This window comes from Gambusia affinis, linkage group LG11 (assembly GCF_019740435.1).
Source record: "Gambusia affinis linkage group LG11, SWU_Gaff_1.0, whole genome shotgun sequence".
NCBI classification, from domain to species: Eukaryota; Metazoa; Chordata; class Actinopteri; order Cyprinodontiformes; family Poeciliidae; genus Gambusia; species Gambusia affinis.
The window spans coordinates 24,907,541-24,922,125 of NC_057878.1; the positions used below are offsets into that span (position 1 = coordinate 24,907,541).

General features: G+C 40.1%; 1 protein-coding gene across 1 annotated transcript; it reads right to left on the minus strand.

Moving 5' to 3' along the window:
• Positions 1-311: 311 nt before the first annotated feature.
• acvr2aa (activin A receptor type 2Aa) lies at positions 312-11,830 on the minus strand. The gene is made up of 11 exons (XM_044132361.1): positions 10,736-11,830; positions 8,320-8,545; positions 6,900-7,015; positions 5,831-5,976; positions 4,878-5,021; positions 3,801-3,944; positions 2,804-2,937; positions 2,615-2,729; positions 1,990-2,128; positions 1,403-1,533; positions 312-1,106 (listed from the first exon to the last, which is right to left on the minus strand). The coding sequence occupies exons 1-11, from the start codon at positions 10,788-10,790 to the stop codon at positions 912-914; spliced, it is 1,545 nt and encodes a 514-aa protein (XP_043988296.1). The 5' UTR covers positions 10,791-11,830; the 3' UTR covers positions 312-911.
• Between the last annotated feature and the right edge of the window lie 2,755 nt (positions 11,831-14,585).

Here is a 14,585-nt window from a genome sequence, read left to right on the forward strand (position 1 = left end):
ATGTTTTACTATTGTATGCGATACTGTTTATATCTTAATTTAAATTTGGTAACTGCATGCTCATAAAAAATGGTCTTTTGTAAGTACGACACGGTGTGTCATCCTATAATTTTGATTTATTAATTATAGGATAATTAAGAAAAGAAGAAACTTTGCTCTAAAGTTTTCAACAGTTCTGATATAAAGTACCAATTTATTAATTACTTAGTATCAGTAAGTATCTAAGCTGAAGTATTTGTTCTTTGTTTTGAAAAAACAGCGTTGGAACGCTGCTAGCTGTTCCCCAGCAGAGAAAAATGACAAGGCTCAAATCTTGAAAACTGTGTTATTTATTTTACAAACACTGAAAACATCTGGATTGCTTTGTCACAGACATTGTGGATTGTATTAAACTATAAAATAAAAAGTCAGCTGCGTTCTGCAGAGCAGACACTGATTATTTTTTTAGATCATCAATAAATAATTTAGTTCTTAAAACATCTGAAGTTGTCCTGAGATGCTGGTCATGAAACACTAAACAGGTCAGTTCTTCAGGTGAGCAGCAGATGTTCAACAGGAACGTAAAAGGTTCCTCAGGTTCCTGTAGATTAGACAACTCATCTGTGGGAAGGAAGTGTTCACAGAAAGTCTTCAGCAGCGATTCTCTGCTCTCCAGAAGATTAAAAACGAGGTCAACAATTCACCTGGAAACTGAACCATCGTCCTCTGACTCCACCGTCCAAAACCCTTAAGTCCGACTGTCCATCAGGAGCAGAACCAGGTCTTAGTTTCACCCTGAAATCCCTCACTGTCCATCATCATCATCATCATCATCATTGTCATGATCCTCAAGTCTTTTATTTTGTAGTGCCAAAGTTACGTCACGGGTTTCAGACTGCCTTCCACCTGCAGGTAGAAGTTATTGTTCCCCATTAGAGGCCGGATTCTTTTGGAGGATAGTCCATGTTGGTTACCATGGTAACGACCGTGACGAGGTCCTCAGGAGCGGTGGCATTCGCCTGCCGCTGCATCTGCGCCACGCGTTCCTCCACGCAGCCGGCCGACAGCCGAGCCTCGGCCTCATGGTCCCAGAGCTCCTCGATGGTCTCGCAGAGCAGAGCCAGACCCTGCAGGGGAGACGAACACGTCCACAACACCGGTCAGAGACCAATCAGTAACAAACACGTCCACAACACCGGTCAGAGACCAATCAGTAACAAATACGTCCACAACACCGGTCAGAGACCAATCAGTAACAAACACGTCCACAACACCGGTCAGAGACCAATCAGTAACAAACACGTCCACAACACCGGTCAGAAACAACGCAGTAAAACACATCTGCAATTTCTAACATGGCTGTTATTTAAAGGCTTGAGTTGTTAAGACAGTGGTGCATGCTGGGTAGTGTAGTATGACTCACTGCATGTTTCTGCCAACACTCCCTCAAGGTCGGCCTCAGCTTCTTGAAGACCACCACCTCCTGCATGTCCTCCAAAGACGGGTGCTGGCCCACCTCCTCCTCAAACGGCAGCATGTACTCATCCACCGGACCTGGGCATTGAGCAGAACCGGATATGAGCTGGATGTTAGCGGTAGCCTCAAGTCACAAAACGCAACGAAGATGTTTGAGTGAGACTCAAACTTCTGCATGAATGAAAAGTCTGGTGAGAAAAAAACCCTTAGAATAAACAAGATCCAATAATACTGTCAGTAGAAAATTCAAGACCTGTAAATAACATATTACAGGCCAATTAACTTTTTAAAATGAACTCAAGACATTTAAAGGCCTTAATTTTAGTTATATGAATTTAAGACTTCTTAAGGCTGCACAGCCACTCTGCTTACTTAACGGGCTGAACTTGTCCAGACTGAATCTAGACTTGTTGTGTTTTGGAGAGAGCTCAGCTCCAAATCTGTTTGGCTCTGATAAACGTGTGAACCACGCAGCTGTTAAACTGTTCCAGTATTTTAATGATCCAGCCCAACAAGTCAGGTCATGTTTATTACCGTCAGCAGCTTTGCAGCGTGAAGCGAGCTCCCACAGCACCAGGCCCACAGCGTACATGTCTATCCTGAGGAAGACGTCCCTCTGGAAGTTAATGGCCCCTTCCAGGACCTCAGGGGCCATGTAGCGCCGGGTCCCCACCTGAACAGGAACATAGAAACATCAAAGATTATAAAAAAGAGGTTGCTTTTTTTTTTTTTTTTTACTGATCCAAAAGAACTTTAAAATAGAGCTTAAACTCAAGAATCACCTAATTTGATTGTTTATCAATTATTAGAGTAATGGCACATTATGCTGATTTTTTTAAGCTTATTTTTTACAATATTAGAAATACACAGAAAATGGAAATTTGGTGGAACAAAACATTTTGTACAGTTTTTACTATTGCAACTCTAACTATGTTGTTCTTTCAGCAAATTGACTCTTTTTTAGTCTGCATAGTCTAGTTGATTAATTGATTAGTAAATTAGTTGCCAATTATTTCAATAATCAATTAACCATTTCAGTCCCACTTCTGAATAAATGTTTTACCTGTCAGTCACTAGAGCAGTGAGATCAGTTGCAGGTTACCTAGCAACAGCCCTTTAAAGGAGAGTACAGATCAGAACTTTTCTCTGGAGGACTCACGTATCTGTGGTTCGCCGCCGAAAATTTCCCAGCCTCGAATCTCAGAGCGAGGCCGAAGTCAGCGATGCAGGCCGTCAGGTCAGACTTCAGGAGGATGTTCTTCGTTTTAAAGTCCCTGAAAGAACAAGACAACTGAAAACCTTCTGTGTGCCTGTGGTTTAACCTCTGTACTTGGATGCGACGTCCTACCTGTGAGCAATGGAAGGTTTGTGTCCAGGTACGTCCTTATGCAGGTAGGCCAGACCTCGGGACATCGTCTGAGCGATGAGACAGAGCTCAGACCAGGACAGGACGTTGGCTTTCAGATAGTCACACACCGAGCCCTGAGGACACAGGACAGACAGTTAGGATACTATAACACGGCTGTGTTGGAATATTAGTTTGACCACTAAAACAAATGTAGTGTTTACACTTTTGTAGCAGGAAAAATACAATAAATGTGTCATTTTCAGGTTTAAAAGTTCTGCAGATCCAAGTCAATGTTTACGCTGCACTTCCTGGACTGTCCAGCAGAGGTCGTTGTGTCTTCATTCAATAAAACTTCCCACAAGAAACTTGCATGGTAGTTTTTTTTTTTGTAAAATCCAAAAAAATGACACTATTCTGTTTGTGTTTTTTTCAGGGTTAAGGTTTCTTTAGCACAAAAGTCTAACCAATTAATGAGTCATACTTTCTGATAGATGCTAAATACTAACGTACAAACACACAAGCATTAAATATACAGCTGTTAACTTTTTTTCACTGTTACTTTGTCTTTTGTATTACTATTTATTAATATGACTACATAAACTGTAATATGACTACATAAACTGTATTATAAAAGATATCAAACTCTTATTTGCACAACTCTTGTAATAAAAATTTCCAATCAATTTTGTTGTAACTGCTACACATAAGTAAACAAGATTCAATTTATACACTGTTGCAACTTAAAAAACAAACATATTTCTGTAGGAATTATGCATTTCTGGTTGAGACTCTCCACATTACTTGCAGCTACATTTTTTTTAATGTTTATTGCAATTTCTTCTGTATCCAGCAGAAGTCACTGTTTTGTGTATTTAGCCTTATTTTCTAGAAGTGGTCCATATTTAATTTCCTGAAATACCCTGCATCACCAGCAGAGGTCCACACTCTGTCAACATATTGCAGTACCGTAAAAGCCCAGCAGGGGTCACAGTTTCACCTTGTCATGGTAGGCAGTAATGAGCCACAGCTCCAGCTCGGCGTTGCAGCCTCTCTTCTCTGCTCCGATGAACAGCAGCAGGTTTTCGTGCCTCATCCCACTCAGGCTGTAGATCTCGTACTCCGCCTGCCACGACTGACGTTCCTGAACACAGAGGAACACAAAACTCACCATCGAATAAAGCAACTCTGAGTCAGACAATACTGGAAACGTTTATTAAAGTAAAATGTGTTTGGGAAGCATTGATCAATCTCTTGGACCTACATGGATTCTGCAGAAGTCGGTATATTAAATTTGTTGCCATTTTTATGACATCTTTCTCACTCATAGTGCCACTGAGTGAATGCATAAAGTGAACAAGTGTTTTTAAAAATACTATTTTAAGCCATTGACAGTAAAATCGTAAACTATCACACATATTTGTGTTGTTTCAATAACAGATTATGTTATGTGGCTTAGTTTGAAAACTTTTCTTTGCAGTTCTAACTCAACATTTTTCAGATAATTGCTTTTGTCCCTCTATCATTGTGCTGGATTCATTTTCAGCATGATCAGCTAACTCATCAGAATCCTTTGGCAGATCATCTTTCAAGCCTCTTTTCTCTCTCTCGCTTGTTCTTATTAAAATGTAGCTAGATTTATTTTTTCCACATGTGAAACATTTGGCTATTTCTGAATGGTGTTAGCATACCATCGGAAAAACAACTGGACAACTGTTTGTCCAGTTGATTTATGGCCCCCAGATTGCATGTATGCATCATTTTTTTGAAAACTAATAAAATTTATTGCAGCCGAGATTCAAATGTAATGTTTTTAAATGTCATTTTCATCAGCAAGGCAGTTCATAACATTATACAGTTACCAATTAGTAAACATTACATTTTGTTGAATGACATCATCCATAAGCACCAAATATGTAAGTCAATGTTCTAATGATTATGGTTCTACAAGCAACTCAATACATGTTTTTGATTTACACAGACTCAGTGTTTCAGCTGTTTTGCAGTTTCCTGGAAGTTTGTTCATTTAAATCTTGAAATTTAATCCCCTAATCCTGAACTGATGGAGCAGACTCACCTGGATGGGGAAGACCTTGACTGCTACTTGTTCACTGAGCAGCTGAGCCTTCCACACACAGCCGAAGCGCCCCCTAGCTTTGACCTCCAGCAGCTGCACAGGCCTGTGACCCAAGACGGGGGATGGAGGCATCAGACCGGGATCCTACAGGAAAACAGAAACAGGAGGTTCTGGGTGAGATGGGATCCATCAGATCCGAGTCGCTTTCCTCAGAATAACCAAACAAATCCCCATGCACCATCATCATCCTCCTCTTCCTCAGTGGACATCATCAGTGTGAGACAAGCACAGGCAGCATCACAGTGATCAGTGTTTGTACACACAGAGGAGGAAGGGAGGGATGAGAGAAGCTCTTACCTCCATCAAAATGTGGAAGGCGTTCTGAGGCACAAACACAAACAGGAGGTCACAGTCAGAGCTGATCTGAGATCTGCTGTCAGTCGCCACCGACAGCACTGAGCTGCTGACACCCTTGGCCACAACTTTATTCACAGAGTACAAAAATGTCTGGTTGACGCCACCTCAAATGTCTGTCATGGCTTGACATGAATAAACAACCAGAGTCCTGATCCAGAAGGGTTAGAAAAAGATGAGCGTTTCTGCTGAGCTGCATGCGTCTCTTACTGTCTGAGCCGAGAGGAATCATAGAAACTAAAACTCAGGATCTGGCACTTATGTGGAGTGGAGAACCCTGCAGTGTTTGGACATCACACAATGTTCAGATAACTTTGTCAGACGGCACTGAGTTCCCATGGCAACACCAGACACAATCACAGAAGGTTTGAGCTGAACTGTTGAGACTCAGTCTGTCCCACTAAGATCAGCTTGGAGCAAAACCCGTCAACTGTTTTTTGAATTTATTTATTTATTTTTTAAAAATAAAATAACATGAATAAGAGATCAAACTGCAGCTGAACCATTCCGCTCCTGGGATCAGAACCAGGTGAACTCGCCTGTGTGGGCAGCAGGACCGGAGGGTACGGCCGTCTGTGGCGTCGGTACATCCAGAAGGAGAGCAGCACAGCGCCGCTGACGGCCAGGCTGGGCACCATGGAGAAAATCAGAGGCTCTACCGGCTGCTTGGGCGGGGCACTGGATGCTATGGAAAAATAAAAAGAGGACGACAGGTACTGCAAGTGACAGGAAATAGAGACAAGAGGCAAAAATATCAGACATGATATAACCAGGTGAAAAATTACCATGTGTGATAAAGTTGTTTATCACACATCTTTATTTGTGTGATAAACAAATCACACAAATAAAGATTTGTTTATTTCCAGGAAGGACTGATGATGTCATCAGGCCTGTCATGATCAATTCTGCTGGACAAGAAACTGTCCCAGAAGTTATTGTGATAAATAACTTCAATATCGCAACTACATTATTATTTAATGGAACTTCATTGCATTATTATTACTCATAATAATGCAAGTTCACCTTCTCAAAAAATCTTTTCATTTTGTAAAGAACACTGCAACATGTTTTAAATATCCAAAATAAAACACAACCACAAACAACGGCTTCTTCAAACAATAATCAGAATGAAAATGATCAAGCTTATTGCAACAGACATGGATGTTATCAGGTTAGCATGAAGTCATCAGGGTAACAATGATAAAGTCATCTGGATTTGCGCAATAATTATGACATCACAGGACAATTATAATATCCGGATGATGTCAGCTGGTTGACTTGACATCATCGATGTAATGATGATGTCATTAGTTTATTTCTAAAAGTAGAAAAAAACTTGACGTCAACAAGAGATAAACATTGATTTAGACACCAATCTATACAATTTTTTAATAAAATATGAGTCTTAGTAAACTGTAGATCTAGAGGCAGAACGATCTACCTTACAGTTTCAAAACAAGAGGAAACAGAATACAGAACTGATCTATACAGAGTTTCTACATCTGCAATTTCTACTTTGAGTGATTACAAAGAACTGACACAATCAGTAAAGTCATAGGTCTGATGAACAGGAGGTGAGGGCATGGCCGGTGAACAGGTGTCTCTTACGTGTTGCTGGGGGCTCGCTGACGTTGGGTCGGTGGGAGAACTTTATGTTACACAGACTGACATCACAGCAACAGAAGAAGACTTCAGGGGCTTCTCCCAACTCCACACACTCACTCCTGGTGGAGGAGGAAGAACAGGAACACATCGTCATCATCATCATGTGAATGCAGTGATCAGCTGACCAACCAGAGTGAAAACATCTCTAACTGAACTCTAGTGAGACTTTTTTTATTATTATTATTTCTCCTGAATTAACAGTTATCAGGTGTTATCACAGTGGCTTCACACAATCAAAAAATGCACTTTTTCAGATATGAATAAATGTAACTAATATAGACTAAACGATAATAAATGTAATTAAAGACACCAGCAGCTTCACAGATTTTCAACATATCAAGAGTTACAAAATAAAAAGTAAATCAGGAAATAATACAATTAATTTCCTTCTGATAAATATTGCAATGTCCACACCACTCGATGCTTCAGCAACTCGGCCTCTAAAAAAATACATCAACTGAAGGAATCAAAGTCAATAACAGACCAGAAATACCACAGGCATGCAGAAATAGCATGCATAGTGCTTTAAATGTAATAATCTACCACATATTGTGTGCAAGCAGTTTTATGCAAACATTGATGCTGATATGATGAATGTGATTTAACAAATAGTATAGCTTTACTCGAGATTTGTTTTAGAAAGAATTATCTGTCGACAGTGGAAGTCATATTTCATATCTGAAATTTAAATACTGAAATGATTTGCCATATATAGAAGCAGTCAGGGAATCTGTTTCTTACATTTTAATAAAAGAAACTTTAACCTGTAAGTTTTGGAAGATTGAAAACTGTTTGGTTTTCAAACTGAACATTTTAATATTTTGATCATGAATCCAGCAACACCAGCACTGTTCTCAGCTCACGTCTGGAGCATTAAGGCTGTTGTGTAAACAAGAGGTGCAACACAAAACTGTTTATTTTAATAAACGGATGAACCTCGAATGACTTCAGTTGTGATTTTAATCAATATGAAGATAAAGCAAACTAAAATTCACCCCGAAGGGATGGGAGATGTTGCACAATAATGCTATGGAAACACTGATGTTTGTCCTCATAAAAACTAAAGTAGTACACAGCTCTCATTATTATTCACCTGGCAGAAAGACATGAACTCCCTGACTCTACAGATGCTAATAAACTGGTTCAACAGGCTATGAAGGAAGCTCTCCAACCACCATGTTACGGTTAACTTATTAAATCACACAAATATTGTAAGATAGGCAGATTCCACAGTAAACAAACAGATGAACCCAAACTTATTCAGACTCCTGTCACATTAAAGAATCCCTGCCTGTGTTTGGATGCTCATTTATTTAATAACTAATCGTAGGAGCACAAAGAGTTTTTCCCCTGAGCTCCTCACCTGTAGCAGCTGGGATGGTCCAGCCAGCAGCCCTGCTGGATCAGCTTCACCTCTCCGGAGGCGTTCTTCCAGGTGGAGAAGCAGTGCTGCCGCTTGTCCTCCTCCCCGGAGCAGGTCACCACCGTGCTGCCGTCAGCCCGACCCTCTGCGTCCATCGGGACGGACGACGATGGGTTGTGGGTGTACTGAATGCACTGGTGGCTCTCTGAGCGGCCCAGGATCGAACCTGATGCCACAAAAACACTTTCAATATGCAGAAGTTCTCCTGCAGCCATTTATAGTGTGGAAGAGCTCGTCAACTGTCTCACAGGACTGGTTTTAAGTTCACTATGATTAAAGTAAGTCCTACACAAATTAAATAAAAACTCAAGTTATTAAATATTAAACTTTTTCAGTTTAATTTGGTGTTTTTCAGCTCTGGCCTGGGACTTGAATGTTAATAAGTTATTAACTAGGTTTTTGTTGGCCATTATAATCCCCGTTTTCAACAAAAACCTCATTTAACTAGGATGAAGGAGCAGTTAGTAGAAAACCCAAACGTGTAGGTTTTATTTTTCATTGCCTAACAAACACTTTTAAACCAGATCTAATAAATCATGGGGAAAAAAAAAATCTATCAGAACAGCATTCCTACACATCTTTATGTAAAAACTCCAAACTCAAATTTCTACAGTTGAGTTCAAACTGTTTTTATTGACATTACCAGTGTATGTCCTTTGTCTAAAATCCAACAAAAGACACAGACAGCCTAAATGCATGAGACTTAGATAAGTCCCAGCAACTCTTCATAATATGCATATTGTTTATGATGATATTGTGATAACACATGTAATGGCACAATAACCACTGTAATGTCTACTTCTGATATATTAAATATTACTACACTATTGTTCATTACAAAATAGTCAAATATTTCTTAATTTTAAATGTTTTACTACACCCACTATTAAAATGTGTAGCATTTTCCAATATAGATAATACGTATTATATAAATGTTTGCATGTTGTCCGTATGTTATCTAATATAAACCTACATTAAATTGATTTGTGTTTCACTGGGATCCTCTGGGAATTATTACATTTTTGTTCTTCAAACATAAAAATAAAGTGTGCTGCAGGACTGATAACTGCTTACACAACAGTATAAGAGCAAGTCAGGCGACGTGTGTTTACGTATTTGAAATTAGCGAGCGTTGATCGTGCTTGTTAAAGGAGTGTCCCATATTTGTGTGGAATATTTTAACTTCCTGATTTAGGAGCCAACAGCGAGGGAGAACAGGACACAAATAGGATTCAGCCCAGTGTTTGGGCCGAAGAGCCTCAACCGACCTGGACTGAGCAGATACACGATGGCTCCCTGTGAATGGGTTTAAGGAAAACAAGTGACTATTTCTAGATGGACTAAGGGAGACGTCAGAGCATCAAGGTGAAAAAGTGAAAGCAATAAAACTAATGACAAGTAGGCAAAGGGAAGGGAACAGGAGTTTGATAAATGTCAAACTTCAATCTGTTCTTCAGAACTGAAGAACAACGAGAACTTGATCCAGGAAGAAGAACGTCCTGAATTAAGTTGTTTAGACTTTGTGAAAATTCAAAAGAGCTGGAATTTCAGTTCAGGATCATTTTCCCTTCCACTCCTTCTAAAAAGAATGAAAAAAATATTCATTTTTGACTTTTCTGGAGTCAGTCTGTAAGCTGAAGGTGGGTACTTGTAGTTCTCCAGGACAACTGGTTTTATGTTGTTCCAGTTACCTGGGAAGTTGGAACACAAAGCTGGGTTTGGCGTCAGACACTACACTATAAACAGTTTTCCAATTAAGAAGCTGGAATTTCAACATGGCGTTGCCCTTAAACATTGTTTGAAGTTACAAACACTTTCCATAAGCAAACACTGACTTGTGCTTGCTTATGTGTCTTGTAAAATAAGCATGTTTTCACCACGGATTACTACAGTTGATGCGAGGAGCGGCCATATTGAAACAGGAAGTCGGCTGGGAGTAATGGAGTTGCTCCACATTCCCACCGATTTTCCCCAATTGATTTTTTACAACTGGGAACTCGAAATGTCCCAGTTAAAAGCCCACTTCGCTTTTCTTTATGGCCACCACTGACATCAATTTAGCAAGAAGTGGTGGGAAGGTTTATTTTACAAGATACACATGTAAGCGTGCGTCTAAAATTAATTTTATGTGTAGCGCCTGGAACTATTAACTGAACAAATTAAAAGTGGTGTTTGCTTAAAGCAAAGGTTATATTGATGTTTGTAAGCGACGCATTGTTGAAATTGTGACTTTTTACCTAGAACACAGACCTCGGGTCTCGCATAAAGCAGCTAGCTTCTCAGCTCCAACATTCTGGTTCAAATGATCGGGAAACTATCAGAGATCAGCTAACCTTTAGATAGGTGTGCATCTCACCTGAGCAGCAGGAGATGAGGAGAATACTCAGAACCAGTCTGGCTTCTGGTCCCATCCTGAGTCCAAACTTTAAAGCTTGTGTTGGGTTTGTGACCCTGTGACTTTTAAACTGGCTCTGATGAACAGAACACGGAACCACGTTTTGATCCAGACAGCTGATTAAGGTCAGTCCCGTTTACCGAAAAACACCGAACCAAAGCTCTGCGGGAAGAGTCAGAACCCGTTTTTGGAACTGGAGAAATGTCCGAAACGTTGACCCACAGAGTTTGGTCATCATGTGGACAGCTGAAGTCGGTTCGGATCAGGTGTATCTGGATCACAACAGAGTTCCAGAGGAGGCGGACTGGCAGAGATTGATTTCTTCAGGAGCGGTTTCGGTTCTGGCTGGAAAGCTTCGCTCCAGACCTGGAGCTGTTTTGCATGAGAACCGAACCACCATTCGGTCCTTGTTTACCGTAGTTCGGTTGTGATGGACTTGTGTTCGGTTGCTTCATCTACCCGAGCCGGGGTTGGCGGTGCATTAGCTTAGCACCGCCATCTAAAACAGAAGAGACAATTCTTCATCCAGTACAAACTGAAACCGCAACATGAACCGAACCTGCCGAGGTTCTGATTCCGGACTTAGAACGGGTAGATATAGAGCTTCAGTTGTCTCAGGCTCGATTCTGCTCTCCCTGACCGTACCAGCATTGCAAAAAATGGCTGCCGTGTAGATATTAATCTGTTTTTAAGCTTCTTCCACAATATACTGACTGACACGGCAAGCAGCCAATAGAAAGATGGAATGGTCTTTCTCCACCTATCAACTGCTACGTGTGAACGTAAAACAGCTGATGGAGCGGGAAAGCCCCGCCCCCTGTCAGGCTCTTTAAACCAGCCATATCCAACCTCTTTTGCCCCACGGACCAGCTTCATGGTCTGAAAAATCTGACAGATGATGGGAATATGGACGATTATGTCGTGACATTAGCAAAGTATCAAACCATAAAAACAAACTATGAACACAGGCCCAATCCGTTCACACAGCTACTCTTTATACCTGCCAAGATTACCAACAGGAACAGAAGGCTGCAGCCGGTTTTTCAAAATAAAGCGTTTTTTGACGCTCAAGAATCACAAGATATATGTAGGCTATAATTTTTTTTTTTTTTTGAGGCCAGTGTTCTGTTTTACAGGCTTAACCAACCAGTTTAACCAGCAGATTCCAGTAAACTTTACTGGAATAACTTTACTTTGATGGGATCATACTGTTGTGTGAAAACTGAAAGGGTGAGACACAACAATCAGGTGAGTCCATCCCCTCAGTCAATAGACAGCAGAGAGCAGGGGAGAGCGTCGCAAAAACCCATAAATATAACTGACATCTATAAGAAAAGCGGATTTGGCTGTAGTTTAAAGATATACCAATAAGGCTCTGTTCAGTAGATATGCTTGCAGTGTTTTGTTTATTTGTTTTGTGTTAAATAAAGAATAAGTTTACTATACTATTGTATAGTAATTTAATACTATACTTTCTGCTTCCCTAACAGAACAGATATATAATGAAGCCAGTAGCGCTAAGGCTTCTCATACAGCAAACACTGAATACAACAGGATTTGTCTTACAAAACATTCACACTGGCCAAATTAAACTAAGATATAAGGCCTCAGATTATAATAAATTATGGAATGGTTGCCTTTTTTAACACTGAAAATAAATTGATCAGGGTCAAAGATGAAACATTTTGGATAAAAGTAATCAAAATGAACGATGAAATTACAGTTTAAACTTCAGGATGATGAAAGGAAAAAAAATGTGATGCTTTAGAAGAATGTGTAGTACTGCAATCATTCCGGTAGAGGGCGGTATTATACAAATATGTTGCTGTAAAATCATCCACATACATTGAAAGCGCAACATCTAGATCTGATTTGGGATCAGCTGACACACCACGGACACGGAGGTGGAAACTGGAACATATTTTCTGTCAATCATCAGAAATAAGAAATAAATTTCTAAACAACCCACAAACTATTTATTTTGCTTGGGTATGTGATAGATCAACAAAATTGTGAATATAATTGTGAAGTTTTAGGAAAATAAAGCATTGTTTTTAAAACTTTAAACTGAGGATTAGTGTGGTCAGTCTCCTTTAGCTTCTCTAAAGGACTATACAAGGCATCTACCTGCCTTCAAATTTTGCATTAAAAGCAGAAGTAAGGTATAAAACCACATCCCAAGCTTGATAAATCTCAAGCAGAGCACTTTCAATCCAACATGTGAAAATGGAAAGAGCATGGCACAACTCCAAACCAACCACAACCTCCACTAAACTCACAGAGCCACAATGGAGAGCAACCAGGAAGCCCATGGTGCCTTTGAAGGGTGTAAGAGGAAATATATACACAGTACAACTCATGTTCTGCACAAATCTGATGACATGAAAGCAATTGTTAAAACTATTGAATAAAGGAGCTCTGGAAAACCTGGAAGTTGCTTGGAGCTTCAGTGGAGAGCAGAAGAAGGTTGCTTTTCTCTAAAACATTTTATTTTGAAAGTATGAAATTCCCAGAAGAAAATCCTGGAACCAGAACCAATAGAACCTTCCAGTAGAGACCTGAAGCTTCTTCAGCAACCATTTAAACCAAATCCACTTAGTTCACAAGAATGAAGCTACAATTATCTTAAAAGACCCTCACTGCTTCCATTGATCCACCAGTGCCGGTTATGAGTTACTATCAGGAACCTTTGGTCTGATCTGAGGTCCGCTGTGTGGGAACATAAAGGTTTCTGGTGGTTTTGGTTTGTTCCATGAATAAAGGCTTCTGTCCCACCAAAATAAAAGCTTGTTTGGAGGACAGGAACTCCTGGCGTGTTCTGTTCATTTGAACGTGTGAAGAAGAGGAAACGGTTCTTGCTCCAGCTGGGACTTAATGAATGCAGCAGTGTGGAGGTTTATTTTAATGCTGGGTTCCGTCTGCCAACATTATGTCACTTTGTGGGAACCACCGGGAGCTTTTTGTTTCTCAGACATCATGGAGGGGTTTTATTTAGCTTGATTTGCCTTTAATAAACAGATTTAAAAGAAAACTTTGCTCTCTCCTCATCAATCAGCTCCACCTTGTGACTCCATTAGGAACCCTGAGGGATGCAATTCCAAATGGGATTTGAATTTATTTATGTTTGTCAGATCCACGCTGAAGTGTTCCTTCAACGTGGATCTCTGACAATGAGATCCACTTCATAAATGTGGAGTACAGTGCTTTACAAAAGTAGCAGTGTACCTTTGTCTTCTATGGATTTTCTCACTTAGATCAGCAAATATAGTGCAGAATTGAAATGTGGTCAGAAAATTACCTTCTGATTAGTCAAAGTCTGCAAAGAAGTGGAGGAGCAGTTATTCTGTGAAAAATTCACCAGAAGAATCAGCTCATTCTGCAAATTATCAAGTTGCTCTAAAAGACATGATACTCTAATTTCAGCAAAATGTGTTTTCACAACAGTAACCCATTTGAATTATGCACAGATGATCATCACTTTTTTTCCCAATTTCTTAAAAACTTTGGAACACCATGAACTTCCTGGTGCTGGTCCCACGCATAAAATTCCTGTGGAATATTGACTTGTTGGTTTAATGTGGAAAAAATGTGAATGATTTATTTGTTGTTTTTTTTATTTTGCAAGTCACTAATAAAGTTATTTATTTTTTATTGGTCCTCCCTGTTCCTGTCTGACAGGCTCTTCCAGCTGAGTTCTGGTCTGGTTTGAAAGGTGCTGTTGCTAAGAGATGCTGCCGCGGCTCTGGAAGCGTCTCCTCCCCGCCGGTCGCTCTCCTTTGCAGCCAACATTAAAACCAAACGCACCCTCGGT